Raw genomic sequence first — 18,297 nt, 5'->3', positions numbered from 1 at the left:
TCCCTCACACGCCAGCATTGCCCCGTGGCTTCAGCGTACAGTTAAAGCTCCTCACACTACCAGAGAGTACTGCGGGGCCATACTGTGATGCTTCCTCACATAGTTTGGCCTTTCCCTTAGCATTTGCCCTTTTGAGGCTCCAGAGTAAGGGAACAGGGAAAATAAGATGCACATTTCTGACAGACTGCTATTTTCAAGGCTGAAAGCGTTACTGGAGGATTTAGCATCAGCACCGCCAGCGTGAACACGGCAGCCCCGCCGTGCACCCAGGGTGGCCCCGCTGCGCCGCACACGCACAGACGGTGCCAGCTGTCACGGGCCCGAGGCACCGCGTTCGTCTGCGGCGAACAGGCGAGTCCGGCCGCTCCCACCAAGAAGAAAACGGCGGGCGGCGGGGCCGTGCTTGCGGAGCGAAGCGCAGGGCGGCTCTCCCGGGCGGAGGGGCGAGCGCCGAAGAGGAGACCCCCGAGGTGCAGGCGCGCCGGTCCGGCCCGGCGCTACGTGACCGCTGGGGACGCAACTTTCGCGAGCCCGGAGGCCGCGCCCCTCCGCCGCCCAGCTGAAGGGGGGCAGCGGTACCAGCTGGGGGCAGCGGCTTTTGCGGCGTCAACAGCTCGGCGCTGCGAGTCCGCCCGGCAGCGCCGGACCCCGAGCGGGGAGCGCTGCCCCGGGCCGTGCTGCCGCCCTCCGGCTGTCCCCGCTCCCTGCCGGCGTGTTTACGCGGTGGGCAGCTGCGGCAGCGCCGCTAAGCCAGCGCTCACGGCCGGCACCGGGAGCCGCCCCGCCCGCCGCCGCCGCCTTCCCGCGGAAGGACGAACGGACGGACCGACGGACGCCGGAGACCGGCACCTCCGCTGCCGCCCGGCGCGGGCAGGAGGCGGGCACTGCCCCCGCGGTCCCGTCCCTGGCGCGCTTGGCGTTTATTTGTGCGACCGACGACCGGAAAGCCGCGGGGGGAGCAGGATGCACCGGCACCGCCGGAGCCGCCACTTCCGCGGGGAGCGCCGGGCTGCAGCCGGGTCACCTCCCCCGCTCGGCGCGGCCCTTCCCCGCCGCCTCCCTCCCTCCCGTCAATCCCCACCCTCCGTGGGCGGGTGGGCGCCCGCGGCCGGGCGGCCAGGTACCTTGCAAGCGGAGTAGACGCCCAGCTTCTCCAGCTTCTTGGCCCGCGGCGCGGCGCGCAGTTGCGCCTTCTTCCCGGCGGTGCGCGCCGAGCCGGGCCCCCCGGGGCTCTCGGCGGCGCTGCGGGCCGGCCCCCCGGCGGCCACCCCCCCGGCGGCCGGGGAGCCCTGCTGCGGCCCGCCGCCGCCCGCCGCCCCGGCCCCGCCGCCGCCAGGCTCCGCCATGCCCGCGGCGCGGCGGCAGCCGCCCGTCCGGCCGGCCGGCGCGGTGCGGTGCGCCCGGCCCTAGACCCTCCCCTTCGCCGCGCCGCCGCCGGCTGCTCCCCGGGGGGGCGGGAGGAGGGACCCGCCGCTCCGCGGGCGGCTCCTGCCCCGCCGGGAGGGGAGCGGCACCCGCCTCCCGCCGCTGCCGTACCGCGGGGGGCGCGCCCGCGTCCCTGCGCGGGGGTGCGCGGGGGCGGGCGGCGCTCTGCGCCCCCGCGGAAGGGGCGGCGGCGGCATCGGCTGCGTGCGGGAGGCGCCGCGGAGCCACCCCGGCCCTCCGGGAGGCGGCGGGGGACGTCGCCCGAGGAAGCGGCGACGTCGCCGGCTGCGCTCACGGCGCGGGGCCCGGGCCGGCGGCGGCAGCGCGGAGCGGCCACGCTCCCTCACCGCGCAGAGCCCGGAGCGGCCGCGGCCCCCCCAGCGCCGCTACTTTGTGTGTGGCCGAACCACCGCGCTCCCACACTGCGCGCTCTGCGGCCGCGGTTGGAGGGTTCGTCTCTTCCCCGACATGGTTTCTCATTCAATATATAAACACCAGCCAGTTTTAAATACAGGGGAATTCGAAAACTCTGCTCAGCTCCTCGTGTCGTGGTCTTGGGGTTGCTGCCGCTTTTTTTTGTTGTTGTTGTTTTGGGGTTTTTTTTCCCCTCGTCCGGGAACAAGCGTCGACATCAGGTCAACTTAAGTCTTAAAGAGATTACCTTTTAATTGAATGCTAAATTCAATCCCGCCACAGAAACTGCTCTCTGTGCACAGAAGCAAGCGCTTCGCTTTTCAGGCGGTTATGCTCCGTTGCACGTATGTAAACCCGTGGTTGAGCGGCGAGAAACCACAAATGGCAATTCTGCAGCGGGGCACCGCGGTTGGAAGGGTTGGGACGGAGCCTGGGCGTTTGCGTGGGACCTGCGGCTCTTTGATGTGCAAACCTGAAGCAGCAACATTGGCTTGGAAGGGAACCCCAGCGCAGAAAGGGCTCTTGCAGGCGCAGGGCCTTGCCACCTTGCATGGGGCAAGCGAGGGGGACTCCAGACTCTTGCAAAGTTAGGAGGAGTGGTGGGGGTGGGGGTGCGTGGACGGGGACAGTCTCACTGTGGTGCCCCCTCTTCCCTCACCTTCTCAGCTGCTGGCGGTATTTTCAGGCATATGGTTATACGACGCGTTGGTGTATTCATTGAATGATAGGAAAAAAGAACGGAATAGAACGCGGGAGTATTTTCATGGAAAAGGGGGTGGCGGTTTGTCGGGTTTTAAAATCGACCAGGGGGGTCATGGGCGGGGGGAGGGGTGTCCCGGCCTCCGCCGCCGGCTCGGCGGGGCTGTGGTCGCCCGGCCCCGGGAGCGGGCTCAGGGCTTCCCCGCGGCGGTGACAGCGACCCGTAAGATGGCTGCTGCCGTCCCCGCTGCTTTAAGACGGACTGTTAAGGTGGAGGAGCCGCTGCCCTCGGCGGCGGCTGCCCCAAGCTTCGCAGCAAATCAAAGCGGAGGGGGAAAAAAAACCAACCCATTTTTCTCTTTAAATTGAACAATGATTTTTTTTTTTTTTAGAGTATTTTTGAAGTGTCTGAATCGTGTTTTAAAACAACAAATAGCCGCTGTCTGATAAGAGCCACACAAGAAGCTTTTCGCATGCATTTTTTTATGCCCGTTAAGTTTCTACTTTGCTCTGGGACTTGAAAACGAAACTGGTATTGCTTACTTTCACTTTCAGCTTTCCCACTGCTCTTCCTCGGTAGCAAATGTTACAAGCAAAGAGCGCGTCTGGAACGACATACTGGCTCCTATGGACTACTTAACGTCCATGGCTGAACGCAGACTCCTAGTTTTTTCTGGGAGTGGATGTAGCCTTCACATCCCCCAATACGTTTTTTCTTTCTTTTTTTTTTTTTTTTTTTTTTTTTTTTTTCCAAATCACCAACTTCTTGAAACGGGAAGCTAATGATATTTAACCCAGAATTAAGTCTGCACGCCTGCATATAAATGAATTACGAGTTTCAGTTCTGAAAATACGTTTACTGTTTTCACACAGGTGAGTAACTCCACCGACGTTTATTGAGGCCACTCAGTGTGCGCTGATGTCTGAAGCTGCACCGGTGGGTGTTCACAGCATCCCAGCCCAGGCAAACCACCTTACTCTTTCACCTTATTCTTCAAGGCCCTTAAAAACCAGGAAAGTTTTTACTTCCTTTACAGTAAAAATAAAAGATGAAAGTTGTTACGAAGCAGATACTGACTGTGGTTAAATGCCCAAATATTTGTTTACATGTCATGGTGTGCTTTTGAGGGTCTAATGGGAAAAACAGGGCTGTAATACATTCAGTAAGGCACTGGTTAGGGTCAAAGCAAAACCCACTGTTACTGCAGTTCCTTCTTGAATCCCTAAGAGCATGGCTGTCTTACAATACTGTATCTCTTGTTTTTCTTTTTCACCTTGCTGCTCACTAGATAACCAGAACAGTAAGCCTACCAACCTGTGGCTACGGATACAGTTACTATAGTAACATTTATAAACACTAATTTCACGACACATGCAGAACTGCTGCCAGCTAGGAGCAGCTTAGAAAGAAATCACTTTTTAGCTGCAAACAGGTAAGTCTTCTTTTTTCCCCTCAACTTTAAGCTTGATTTAAATAATTGCTCTCATTCTAACTCTGTGCAAATACATTGTTTAAAAAAAACCAAACTTGACTTTGTCTTAAATTGCTGCAGTGATGGGTAAAATACTACGTTCACAATTTTGACAAGAATAAGGAATGAAAAGATCATTTTCTGGCTGGAAACACGGGACTATGATGGGTTGTGTTGACTTGTAGTGGTTCCAGTAAGTGTAATTGGGCCATGACAGGTTACACTACAGTAGGAAAAACCAAAAAATTTATGCTTTGTCATATGAGTGTATGCATATCATTCTCAATTTTGTATATCCAAGATGGCTTTTTCTGTTGACTGCATTTACAAGCAAGCACACGTTAATTTTCCAATTGTAATGCATGCATAACTCTGAGCACAAGAGAATCACTCTGGTGCTTATTTTTCATCATTAAACATGTACTATGAAAATATGAATTTAGGTTCAATGTCAAAACATTGAAAAACCCTGGCCACGTTTCTCAGTTTCTGTCCCTCGGGACATGTCAGTGGGTTTGCACAAGTCTAACTGACTCTGAACCCCGTGTTTAGGACGCACTGGTGGGAGCAGAGCGAGCCGAGCTGCCTGCCTGCTCCGCTCACAAGCTCAGGTGAGTAGCCGGGTGACTTCAGGAAGTTTAATCAGCTGCATCAAATTAAGCAAGCCAGGAGCTGGATGAGACACGAGTGCCAGCTCGTGTGATTCTCAGGTCTCAGGCAGCCCTGAGGAGGTGCCTGCTCGGAGCCAGCGCTCCCAGGAGATGTGCATCTCACTTTGTTGCTCTTGCCCTAATTCGCTGTGTACACCCGGCAGGCTCAAATGCAAGACCGTGTGCCTTATTCCAGCCAAGGAGGCGGTTGCGTGCCGAGTCAGAAAGAAGGAAGTTAAAATGCAGTTCAGGGTGTGCCTGACGCCTGGTTAATACCTAGCTGCCATTTAGGGCTTTTGGGCCCTATCTCGGTCACCTGGTCATTAAAGAATGACTCAACTAATAGCAGCCTAATGCCAAAAGCTGCCTCTCTGAGAGGGACCTCCAGCCCACAGCCAAGCCTGGGAGCCCACCCGTACCCCTCATCTCTGTCTCCCAGCCTGCTGGGAGCGAGTGTGCCCAACCCAACCCAGCCCTCTCCCTCTCCTTTTGCTTAAGATGGGACTTTCTTCCTGCTCTCCCACCTGTTTTTATTCTTGCCATTCAATGCAAATGTGAAAAGCGGAGCTCTTGCCCCTCCAGGGAGTTTCTCCAAGTATAAAATCCTATTGTGTCCTTTCATTAGTACATTCCTTGTGGGTGAAGTGGCCTCCCTCTTGGCCACCACGCATTCAGGACTGCTATCAATATTTTATGAATCACTGGAAATATTAACAGTACAAAAGTTTTGTTCGTTATGCTGTCTCGAGCATCTTGTCGGTTTCCCATGGTGCTTACATGTGACTTTAATAATGCAGATGGCAGACCTTCCCACCAGGCCTTTGTCTGTTAGAGGGAACCTCACACACCAGTTACCCAGTTTTTAAAGGGGAAAAAAATGCGAAAAAAAAGGAAAGGAGAAAATGTCACCGCAACACTCACGGCTGTTTCAGTAACATAAACTTCTTGTTGGTGATGGAGCCCTTAGCAGTTTTCATTCACTCCTTACCCAGAGGATGCCCTTTTTGACTGCAGCTGGAGTTTTGATTTAACACAAACCAAGTGAGAACATTGAAGGCTGGGCTCATGCAGCACAGGACACGTGCTGCTTTCGCCGGTGCAGCGTCAGAAGCTGCTTGTTAAAGTTATTTAGTCATCTGCAGTCACTACATAGGCTCACACTGCATTTCTCCACGGCAGTGAGAGCTCTGGGTTGCTTTATGCAAACATGGGATGTACTATCTGTTTTTCCCTTACCTTTTATTTCTTCTGCCTCCCTACAATTTTTTTTTGTTTATTCCTTTCTCTCACATCTTGCTCTCTTCTTGCTGCTACTTAATACATGGCAGAGATTCCCTCCCCCAATTCTTTGGGATCCCATGCAGCACACTTTGCCCATGCTTTGACAGTTCTGCTAACACCCCATCCCCATGCAGGGCAGGTCACTTGGTGCTGGCAGCCTTGCAGACCCCTGGGCGCCTGGCACAGGCTCGGCTGGCAGGGGGTGGGACAGAAGGGACCTCCTTTCTGCTACCTGCACCCCAGCAGCTGCTGACCAGCACCCTTGATATGACACTGATTTAGAGAATAAAACTCCGCATAGAAAACCCCTTTTATTTCTGAAGATGAGTTTACACTGGCCTAAGCACATCTGACTACGTGAGCCCACTACTGGGCCTTCCCCATATCCGTGTGGGAGAGCACCTCGAAATCTTGAGAACCAGGGACACAACCGCAGGCATCACAGCTAACCACTTGGCTATGCTGCAGAAACAAAATAGGTTAAAAACATCCATTTAGACCAACTATACTTGTGGTGTGTTCAGCTGAAAAAAGCAGAGGAACTCCAGTACAGCAGCAACCCAAGATGTGGGTTTGTGGGGTAGGGGGCAGGGTGCCACTGGAAGGAGAGTGCAGGAGGCACAGTTATGGTATCTTCATGGATCTTCCACAGTTCTCTCTGTGGATCCCCAAAACCTCGCATACCACCCCTCCCACGCCAAGGCCAGCGAGCTTGCCGTCCCCACTCGATGCTCTGCACCTCTGCTCCACGCAGGCTCTCAGTGGGTTACGAACTGCCACCACTGCCCCACCATCTACCAGGAACAGATCCAAAATAGCTGGAGTGTAGAAAGAGCTGGGTTTGCCATTGTTTTGCCATTTCCCAATTTGATGCTTCCTTCCAGCTGAGAAGCTGGACCTCTGTCCAAGCGGACAGTGTCACAAATTGTAACTGTCACCTAAGACCTAATGGTGGGGACTGTTTCCCCTTCATAGGGTGACACAAAACCGGTGGGCCTGGAATCCCAATATTCCAGTTTTGTACAACAATTAAGATAAATAAGGAGACATTATCTTAATTTATTCCATAATTATTTTAATTATTAATCACTTCCTTCTTTCTTGCCTATTATCAGGCCTAGAGGTGGGAGTGTTCCCAAGTCCTGAAGGCAGGCTCTGCCCCCCGCATGCTCCTGTGACTCACCAGGTTCATCTTTGTCTCTTCCCACACCTTTCATAGCAGACTTCCTTCAAGCTGCATGATTGCTTCTGGGGATACAGTAAGTAGGCTACTGTGCACACCTAAGTTGACTCACTTGGGAGACAATGTCTTGTTCCTTCTGCATCATTCCCTCTGCAGATGGTTTTGGAAAATGAGAAGACCAGCTCTGCTAAAACTGGGGGAAGGTGTAGGGCATGGCTGCTGGGTTAGCAAATGAGTTTGTCTTTTCAGGTGAAGAGCTTTTCAGAGGTCTTAGATGAGTTTTAAAAATGCTACATAGGGGTTTCCACAGAGGATATTAGCTCTTTGCTTCTTCGGCCAAAGGTTGACCATGAAAAACTGGGACCTACTAAGGCAGCTCCTGCCCAGCGGGGGTGCTGGCTCTGGCCATGCTGCTGGGCATACGCTGCACAGCACCATCAAGCACCATGGCAAATGCTACAGCCCCGCTGGCCACACGTGGTGGGTCCTTGGCAGGGGCTGGTGGTATCAGGCACACCAGCTCAGGGAAAGACAGTCTTGGCTATGCCAAGAGAGTCCCCACCATGGTTTCTGTAAGCAGGTTCAATGCACTCATAAAAAATTTTCCAGGGGAGATGCTGCTGCCAAACTCTGCCACGCTCAGAGGGGAGAGAAATTGGGCAGGAGGGAAGGAGCAGAACTGAATGTGTGAAGGCAATGAAGCCATATTGTGGTACTGTGGCATCACAGGCACGTGGCAAAGGGCGTATGGAGAGGGAAGCGCTGGCTGAGGCATGAGCAGAGGGAAGGTAGGGCAAGGAGTCAAGCACGGAAGAAGGAAAAGCCAGGCAAGGAAGCTGGTGCTCATTCAGCAAGAATGCGTGGCAGTGAGGCCTGTTTATACATATTGGCTGATAATACTGTGATGAGAAGCTCAGGGGGGCCGTGACCTCCATTTTATATCACACAGCCCCCTTCTCTGCTGCCTCCCGTCACCCGCAGGCAGGCATCTTCCCAGTGCTGGTTTCAGCATCAACAATAGTCACTGTTTTCTATGACCAAGTATGTGACAAATTATAATAATAAAGAAACAAGCGTCATGGAGGAAGGAGTTCAGGACTAGATTGTGTAAGTGAAGTGCTGACTGTGACAAAGGAAGAAGCACGCTCTGGGTGGAGACAGGAACGACGTGTGTCAGAGGGGAGATGTCTGCATATGGGACTCTTCTGTTTGGATACAAACCAGGTCCTGGATCCTCAAGGCTCAGGTAGTGACACCTTCACCAATTATAAAATGAGATTGTAGTGCCAAACTGCAGAAACGAAAAGTAACCTCTCCTTGCTATACGAAACAGCAAGCAACTCCCAAGTGTCACAGCTAGAGAGGGTTTCCAGAAACAAGAGGTTTACTGGGATGATGGTTTCCTCTGCCATACGAGCCCCTGGCCTGCAGTCCTGTGCTCTGCCTCAGTCCTGCCCCTCTTAGGGACAGGGCAGCGTATGGCAGAGGTGGGGCAGCCTCCCCTTCCTAGTAGCGGGACTAAGCACTGACCAGGAGGCTCTTTGTTGTGACACAAACAGTAAATACGTACCTTTTTGTCAAGGGCAAAAATCAATCTTAAACTATGGTTCGCTCCCCATTCTTCTACATCTTCTAATTTTTTTTTTTTTTCCTGCTTCTATTTTCAGCTCAGAACATACAGCAGTGTTGGGTTTTGGCTCCCTAAATAGGCACAGGGAGACTGCAGTGAGCTGGAGAGCTGAATTGGATCTTTCACTCTCTGAGGCCGAGAGCTCTTTAGCTTTGTCTATTCTGCTGTCGGTATCTCGCTGTTACCCTTAAACTTGACAGCAAAAAAACCTTATGAGCCTGTATCTGCTCCTGATGAGGGAAATGCAAGGAGAAAAGGAAATCCAGGTCAATCTTTTTACCGTAAGAGATCAACAAAGGGAACGTTTCATTTTTTATTTAGTTTTTACACTGTTTTCAGTTATTAACGTAAGCAATGTATGCATACTATAAAAAAATTAACATCAGGGCTGCCCTTTTAATAATTACAAGCAAAATGAGTGTAACTGAAAAGTTGTAGCCTATCTTCTTGTTCTATATGAATAATCACAGAATGGTTTGGGTTGGAAGGGGCCTTAAAGATCACCTGGTTCCAACCCCCCTGCCATGGGTAGAGACACCTTCCACCAGACCAGGTTGCTCAAAGCCCCATCCAGCCTGGCCTGGAACACTCCCAGGGATGGGGCATCCACAGCTTCTCTGGGCAGCCTGTTCCAGTGCCTCACCACCCTCACAGTAAAGAATTTCTTCCTTGTGTCTAAATCTACCCACCCTCTTTTAATTTAAAGCCACTACCCCTTGTCCTATCAGTACAGACCTACTACAAAGTCTGTCCCCATTTTTCCTATAAGCCCCCTTTAAGCACTGAAGCTGCCTTAAGGTCTCCCCAGAGCCTTCTCTTCTCCAGGCTGAACAATGCCAATCCTTTCAGCCTGTCTTCATAGGACATTACATAGGTTACCTGGTTATTTACACATTGTAATTAAGTGGGACTGTTTTGATGCTCTGAAATTGTTATTTGTTAGCACTTACACCCACTTACAAAGGTATAAACATCTATAAAATATGTGTTAAGAATTAAATTTACTGAGGTCAAACTAACGTTTTGTTGAAAGTTTTCAATTTCCTGTCTCTAATCCAAAGGGGGTTTATATACACTAAATGCAAAATGGGTTTGTATTTAAAAGGCTGACAAAAACCAGCTTACCAGATTTTCTGTATATATTAGTCCTAACATTTCTCAGGCTTAGTGCATAATCACAATGACAGCAGTGAAAAAGGCTTGTGCTATCTCCCAGTCTCAAATTCAAACTACGCCAAATAAAGGGAAAGGGATCTCTACACAAGCACTACCTTTTGCTGCTATTTTAATCACGTACCACCTTATCTGCCCTGCTAAGTGGTGCGGCATTTCTCAAGGAGGCTGATGCTCACCTCTTGTGGAGTGAGAAACCTTCCCATGAATGGTCCTGCAGCAGACTAAGCGCTGTAGCCAGCTGCAAGCTCACCTCTGCAAGGACAAGGTACACTACAGCGTCATAAGGGGGTTTTTAAGTGGCTCTGCTAATACTATAGTCTGTATCACCCTCTTCAGAAGATATTTTCTTTTTAAATGTTGTAACTGACTTACCTCAGCTGATCAGACGCACTTGGTTCTTTAAGACGTATTAGGATTAATTGGGCGTGGAGGAGGTTGCAGCTTTGCCTTTAACGGAATTTTGTCAAGTGTCATCAAAGCAAAAATGCCCATGGGTTGAAACACAAATCATGGAAAAGCTTATAATCCACCAGTAATAAGCGTTAAGTAGTGAAGGAGAAGAAAATGTACTTCCCAGCTGAAATCCTGGAAGGGACAACAGTTGCAAAAGTTACTTTAAGGTGTGGCTGTATCAAGTTTAAAGACAGTGCCCCAGAAAATGGATGAGGTTGAAGCAGGATGAAATTACCGAAGCCTGCTCTTGCAGTGTGGCTGTGGGATATTTCCGCTGCTAAACCACTGCCGTCTGCCCAGGTGGTGGATTAACAGCAGTTAACAAAGATTAACTGGAAGTCAGAAATCTCAGGAGAGAGAATACATTAAAAACCTGTGAGAGATGAATTTTTGTCTGGTATTTCTCACCCATACACACACAAATACTAAACACTAAACTAAACATAATGAACTGAAGCGTAACACTATGTTTTCATACTTAGTAGACTGATTATGTATAGGCCGGCAAGCTGAGCCTCTCACAGCAGGCAGGATTTGGTGTTACTATGGTGTCTGTACGTTTATGTCACATGCTGATCTAGGGGGACAGGCTGTTACACAAGCAGCCGTAAGGTTTAGCTGTACATCACATTACAGGCCACAGCGGCCGTTCAAACAACTCATTTCATCTGCTGCCTAAGCAATATTCGTATTTACAAGGTTTCTTACCCATTTCAAATGACAGGTAGAATCATCAGTGCTGCCTACAAATAGGGTTGCCTCATGTTTTCAGTAACTTAAAACTGCAGACACTAACTGTTCATACTGAAATTTTCCAAGCCTGAAGCAGATTAATTTGAAAAAAGTCCAAGTAATATGGTCTAGCTGTTTCTGAGAATACGATTTCATGAATATGTTATTTTGCATGTATTAAACCAAAATTCTAGTAACTATTTTATAGAGAATGTCCAAGATTGTCAGATTCTAAACTAGGGCTTGGAAATTTGGCTGAGACTGCATCAAGCGGTGCCTCTTTTGTCATTCTCGTAACTTTACCTAAATCAGACCAAGTTACAGTATTTCAAAAGCAGCATCAGTTTGCTGGTGCCCAGTGGAGACGTGCCGGTAGGTGAATTCAGGCAGCCCCCTCTGCACTGGCTGGTCTCTGTCAGCAAGTGTCTCACAAGGACTTACTCCACAGCTGACTCTTGGGTTTGTAGCACCAGCGCCAGACCTAAGAATAGTTAACCAGCATCAAGGAAGGAGACTGAGCTGGTAAGGGAGACTGGAGCAAGGAGCTGAGGTGGGAAAAGAGGTGCATGGAGACAGGAGAGCAGGCAGAGAGGCTCGTGCGGGCTATAGATGATGTCCTTGCAGTACCTGGTCTTGATTCCACGTTTTCAGCCTCGCTGCTCTTCTGCAAGCTCTGTTGCAAAGTGCGTCCCTCCTTCCATCCTGATGGCTGGAGAAGAACCGAGGCTGCGTGCTGTTGCTCACAGGTCTGGCAGCTCAAGGACTAGGGGTGTTTCCCACACACCTAAAAGCTCAAATACTGCTTGGCCCATTTGACAACATTTTGTTCTTCATTATGCTTTCTTGACTTAGAAACTGACACGTTCAAAATTGATCCTACATTAAAGGAACACGAACATTGCAAGATCCAGCTCTTGCAAGCAAGAACAACAGAATATTGTCCACATACATGTAATTAATCTTCTGTGCGCCTAAATGCAATGGTATAGAATAATTTTTTTCCAGTTGACTCAAAGTCCTCAGAACTAAAACTGATTGCAATGACAGTGAGATTTGATTATAAACATGTACACCAATGCTTCTGGCCCTATTTCATATTTCCCATGCAAGATCGGTATATTTTTTAATCTTAAATAAGCCTTTCCCCCTCCCCACGCCAAGTAGGAATTACACTCTACTACCATGTCTGGAAAGTGATGAATAGATACAGAAAAGCTGATGAGAAATTTTCGTATTTACAGTTTAACAGTGTCAAGGCACAGGGCTACGCACTGAATCACAAGGAGGAAACAACTGACTACAGCCTCGCTAGGTACAAGAATGATCTAAATTGTGTCATGAACTCTTATTTCCAAACTTTTCCCTTCTTGAATTTGCTGTTATTGCTGATTTTTAACAGTTATTAGTTACAATTTTTACATAATCTCACATAGGTTACCCAGTTTCTTGGCCATGTATGCATTAATACACCAGTGATGCAATTCAGTTTCTAAGAGAGTGAGAACAAGGGTTATGTAGTGTTACCCAATATTAAAAGATGAAAATATGAAAACTCCTTAACATATTGAACTCCTTTATAGAATAACATGGGAGGAAAAAATCTCAGGACAACGCAAAAACACCTGATTGTAAACTTTCCAGAGATGAGGAAGATCACCTGGAGAAAGTCACAATTGCACCCGAGAACAATGATTCCAAGCATATTTCGCTTTTTTTGCTCTGCATGTCAACAAACAATATATCCATACCACTTACTTTATCACAAAAAACCCCAAACCACAAAGCCCCTGGCTTTGCTGGGCTTCGATAGCCCACAAAGACTGACAATGAAGCACTTTTGGCTCAGAGACAGAAACTAATTTCAAAGTTGACCAAGACTCCTGAATATTCCGAGACACACAGGCAGATTATTCAAATGAATTCCTTATGGATAATCGCACTCCTACATCATATCATCATTTTGCTAATACTAACAGTCCTAGTATGTACAAGTAAATAATTCTTTAATAAAAGCATTACCAATTTCCAAGATAAAAATTCCACGTGGCAAGGAGACATGGAAGACATTTATTGTGCATGACAACTACGGAAATAGGTCAGATCTGTGCTTTCTGCGGTTAGTTGATGGCTCTCATGGTGTGACAACTGCAGGAACAGTTGCAGTAGAGCTTCTCCTTCTATTTCTTGGCCAGCTACTCAAATGGATTCCTCCTACAAAAACAGTAAGGATGAACAGGAAATTCTAGATTCTTTTGCCACAGTAATCTAGGCAGATTACAGCAAAAAAGAGAAGATTTTCTCAGATAAACCAGGCAACGATGAGACTAACAAGACTGATACTTACGAATGGATTCACAAAGCATATTCCAAGCCCTTCCGGAGAAAGAATAGACTTTTATGACTGGGAAGCAATAAAGTTTCTGAAGTTCACTGGAGTGATTGTTCAGCAGTTACCTGTTTGGTGGAAAGAATCCCCAGCAAAATGACAGATGGCACTGAGGAAGAAGAGAGAAAACATTCTGAAAACACCACACACAGTCCATCAGCCTGGACAGCCAAAAGTGCTGCTGGTTTACTGCACATTGCTAATATAGGTATGTACGTTCCACACCAGGATTTTCTTTTATTTTTTTCCCTCTAGCCAATGAAGAGAAAGAATAAGCTAATCTAGAGATTTGTTGGCAGTAGGCGTCTGGAGATAATAAGAAGCAATTGCTTTAACTTGACAATATGAAGGAGACATGATAAATTCCCTTGCAACCGATACTGGTATCAGACAATAGCATTACATTTACTAGATAAGTAGCCTCAGTACGGTATTTGAATTAAAGCAGTAAAGTCAATATACCAATGTGAAAGACACAGTTAGGAACCATTCCATAATACACAAGTGACCTCTGTAAGAGTAGTAAGCCCCCACCCCCCTTTTTTTCTTTTTTAAATCAAGAGGTTTAAGGTGTCATCATTTTAGGGCAGGCAATTGCAAATCTTCTGATTTTAGATCTGGTAAATCCCTTGTGTCAATGAAACGCACACCTAAGAGATTTTTATTCATTTGTTTCATTGGGACTAAGTGCCACCACATTTAGCTACCAGCAAACTGAAAACGTGATCGATGAAGATCATCTAAATTATTTATCTCCGAAATCAGAATTGGTTGCTGTTTACTGTTGTTCCGGAAGATCAATTCAGACCCGTTTACTTATGAAGTAGATCCCAGCATACCCAACACTACAATACTTCTCTATCACTTTCCCTAGCATTAGTAAGGAGTTTGCTAACACTGCAGCTTTCCATCAACGTGGGTACTCCGCCCTCCTCAGATGAGTGTATTCAAAAAACCTGTAAGACTCCTTCATTCATATTTCTTCATATGAAATTTGACTGAAATTAATCAAGAGGGTCAAACATCAGTAGGGGAAGGAAAAACCATTTGAGAGGCTTCATTTTTGTCAGGAGGCAAGAAAAAAACCTACCATATTCCACATTTGAAAAACCTGATCAGATTAAAAACAATAATGTACTAACAGTGAATAAGTAACTGCGGTCTGTCCACTACTCCCCCTCCTCTCCTCTGTTTTCTCAATGCTTGTTGCTATAGCCATACTTTCTCTAACAAGCATTTTTGCCGTTAACTTTACTGTTACAGGTATCAAAACTGGTAGTTTAGTGCTAGCTCAGCTGTCCTTTCAGGAGATGCAGTCCACCTTTAATGGAACACAGTATTAACTCACATAAAGGTTGTAATATTTTCAGACGTATTTGTTTTCACCTTATTGGGGAAGAAACCCATTTTTATGACAATGAGCTTGAGGTAAGATGAAACTAAGAAAATTTGGTAGAGAATTCACCCAACCTAAGTTTTCTGGTTCTAGTTACCTGCCTCCATCCTTTCCTCCCAGATGAGATTTTATGCTGTCTGCAATTAAAGGTACTGTAAACTCAAGCTCTGCTAATGAGTTAAGGCCTGAAGCTGATCAGAGATACTGTAAGCCTTTTATGATTAAAGTCCACATTTTTGAACCGCTGCTAAATACATTTATTTAATCTAATACACTTAATTTTCCACCAAATGTATCACAAAAAAAATATTTGCACAACATCAAGCTTCATTTTCCCCCCAGGAATGTGTTCTCATAGAAGCAGACATGTTCCTTCAGCACCAGGTAAGCAACTGAAGAGGATGGTCAGGTAAGCGGAGCAGGAGATGGTGGCGCTGGCCAGCTCTGTCTTCTTCATTTAGTCCCACATTGATAGGTCAGCTAGTTTTTGTTGATTGTTTTGCCCTGTCCCTGGTTTGCAGACAACAGACTTGCATCCAGAAGTGACTAGATTTTACTATTTCTTGCAGTCAAATTGTTCCACATGAATTATATTATGCCCTTTGTTAGGTTTACAGCTGGTGGTCTTACTCCGATGGTTCAAAGGAAATTTTAGACAATCTCTCCACGGAAATCAGAGGAAGGAGGAGGGAGCAAGCACAAGGAAGCATTCACACAGCATAACTTAAGGCATCTACATTCCATAATCAATTTTTAAAAAAGTGTGTCCTTGTTTGATATTCTGAATCACATTCTAGAGAGATCTGCCTTCACACAGACTACACTTCGCTGTCTCCTACGCCAGACAATGCCAATACTTCCCAAGAAATACAACTACCGTATAAGCAGTGCCTACTCATAAACACTTTTCAGAGATCTGTGCCCTAGTCTAGCCAGATGATATTAAAAATACTATAAATGAACATACTGCAGCCAGCTTACTGTCTGGAAAGCTACCATCCCGCCTAAGTTCCTTCTGTAAGAATGCCAACACATGGGAGCAGACCAATAACCTCCTCTAACACAAAAAAACTGGTCTTCTCCCAGCATAGCCACAGAGGATCTCAAACAACCCATCCCTGTTTCAGAGCTGCTTTCCTTTAGGCTCTGCATTAAAGTCTGACAAAACTAGTCACCTGCAGTGTTGCAATTTCTAACACTTTTCATTCTCACCCTGCAGATTTCAGATGTGTTGAGGGAAAGGTAAAGTACCTATTCCTACCAAAGGAAAGAAGTTAGTCCTTGACTTCTCATGAGGACTGTGAGAACTCTTGCTCCCTTGGGTCCCTTAACAGCGGAAGAGATTTAAGGCATCATGTTAGTAAACTGTAAATCCTACACGATGTTCAAATTACTTTCAGGTACTAGAAATTTGATACTGCTAAAAACAGTCTGAACCTAAAACTTCTTTATGAGTTCATTCAGCCATAGTATTTTGAAAGCACACCTTTTTTCCCTAGGAGAATGTGTCTCGGGAAAACTACACACTCTTGCTTAAAAACCAGTCAAGGTGCAACGTTTCTATCAGACTGCACCTTAAGCTGAATGAAATGTCACTTAAGACTCCTCATAAGAGTCTAGTTGCAGTCAGAATAATATAGTTCTGAAAGTCTTCTGAATAATGGGAGGGAAAAAAAAACACAGAAAACTTTGCTGTAAAATAGAACCAGATTCACTGATGCACATATTATTGCCTGTGACAGTAGACAATTGAGCTACGACTCCAGTTTTTGCCCCAGTCCTTAGCAAGAGGCCATTAATGCAACAGCAGTATCTTAAAAAAAATCAGTATGCTGTAATTCAAAATATTACCTTCTTCTAATTTTAGTAATGCACATGCAGTCTTAAGTAAAAACAGAAACAGTCATGGCTTCTCAAAAGAGCACAGCACTTCTAATGTAAGCAAGAGAAAAATCAGACTTCAGAATGCTGGAGACATCAGCACTAATAAACCAGACTGGTTAGTAGAGGGGCACCCTGAGAACCGCAAGGGATCTTGGACATCGGAGATCCACTGCTGAAAAGATCCGTTACACCTGTACCTCATACTGTACCTGTTCCCATCAATGACACTTGCCAGTTTCTTTTTTAGCTTCTCATGGGCTTTGGGAGGTTTTGGATTACAATGAAGTACTTGCATTAACTCTAACAACAATCACTCGTTATTTTAGAATGTATGAATGTGCCCAACAAAACAGGACTTCTCCATGTAAGTGTCAGTATTTGACACCCCTCACTGAAGACAACTTAAATGACCCAAAGGCTATTAATGATCGGCAAGATAGAATAGAGACACTGTATTCCAGTAAAGACATTTTTCTGGCTGACTTGAAAGGCAACCTGAAACAAAATAAGCCAAAATGTTCTAGGAGGAACTATTTGCAAAGTGAAGATGGAGTTCCTAAGGAAACCGATGGCCACAAAAATCAAGCTGATCCAGAACTGTCTCTTTTCAGTAACAACGAAGTAAACAGAGAGAGAAACACAGTCCAATTCTAGCAGACAAGGTGGCTCTGAAGAAGTGAAACAGCTTGAGGACAGAAAAGTATCTATGCAACAATTTTCAGCCATGGTCACAGACTGCAGAGCAAGAAGAAAGAGACACTGACACTTTCTGTGTGAGGTCCAAGTCGCACCCATAAACAGCTGTAAGAGAATGTACTGGCAATAGGGTCTGAACACATGAGACAGCCCCAAAGGATCCCGGAGCACGCCTTTCCGATTAGGACTCAGGTCAGTAACTGGCAGAAAAAATGGACTCCAAGATATTTTGTGACAAACCTGCAAGTTACACTGGTCAAGAACTGCTAAAGATTGGATCCCCAGTGAATTCTAAACCACCACTACAGGTCGAGGAGGACACAAAAATGTACCCGGCCAACTGCAAATCACGAACTGCAGGAGAGGCAGGGTCACTCCGGGGCCCTCTACAACAACAGCGCAAGCTACATTAGTGAACACCTGGAAAAGACTGCATTACCTGCAGGTTCAAGAGACAATATTACTATTTGGTTATACTCCTGAACAGATGCAGTAAGAAACCCTATTACCTCAACATTTAAAAGTTTATCATAGGATAACCGGAGTGACATAGCATATATAGTACAAGCTTATTTTTAGCTGTATCATGAATTTACTTGTAATCACCTTAAATGCTGACCCATACAGTAAATCAGACATCTTGTCTGGGACTCTGCAAATGCAATAAAACCTTTTGGAACTCTCAATAAGAAACAGTAATCAAAAAATCTTCTTTTTCTTTTTTTTAAACCACTTTATTCAAACCTGAGCACCTCAATATAAAACTAAACACTGGTGAACTGTCATTTCCCTTGCTAAACCCAGATTACTGCAAATTTAA

At 47.0% G+C, this 18,297-nt stretch overlaps 2 protein-coding genes across 5 annotated transcripts in view; one reads left to right on the top strand and one right to left on the bottom strand.

The window, feature by feature from the left end:
• The window catches only part of KAT2B (lysine acetyltransferase 2B), a 45,303-nt gene extending 43,351 nt beyond the window's left edge, over window positions 1–1,952 (bottom strand). For 2 of the 4 annotated variants that reach the window (XR_008821690.1, XM_056337962.1), the window contains exon 1: window positions 1,125–1,952. Coding sequence is in view for 3 of the 4 variants with exons in the window: in XM_056337962.1 (XP_056193937.1) it covers window positions 1,125–1,346 (222 nt within the window). In the remaining variant the exon portion in view is untranslated. The remainder of the gene's footprint in view (window positions 1–1,124) is intronic. The other 2 variants (XM_056337961.1, XM_056337960.1) reach the window with 2 other exon arrangements.
• Window positions 1,953–10,330: 8,378 nt separating this feature from the next.
• Window positions 10,331–17,998, top strand: PP2D1 (protein phosphatase 2C like domain containing 1). Its single transcript, XM_056337968.1, is given in 19 exon segments — window positions 10,331–12,427; window positions 12,757–12,826; window positions 12,828–12,927; window positions 12,930–13,016; window positions 13,019–13,105; window positions 13,108–13,137; window positions 13,140–13,179; window positions 13,181–13,308; window positions 13,311–13,713; window positions 16,765–16,912; window positions 16,914–16,939; window positions 16,941–17,020; window positions 17,023–17,419; window positions 17,421–17,483; window positions 17,485–17,556; window positions 17,558–17,628; window positions 17,631–17,838; window positions 17,840–17,940; window positions 17,943–17,998. Coding segments are annotated over 19 exon segments (2,283 nt in total). The 5' UTR covers window positions 10,331–12,311.
• The last annotated feature ends 299 nt before the right edge of the window (window positions 17,999–18,297 follow it).

The sequence above is a fragment of the Falco biarmicus genome, chromosome 4, assembly GCF_023638135.1.
Source record: "Falco biarmicus isolate bFalBia1 chromosome 4, bFalBia1.pri, whole genome shotgun sequence".
NCBI lineage: Eukaryota > Metazoa > Chordata > Aves > Falconiformes > Falconidae > Falco > Falco biarmicus.
Note: the sequence above shows the minus strand (reverse complement) of the source record. Positions and strands in the feature narration are given on the sequence as shown.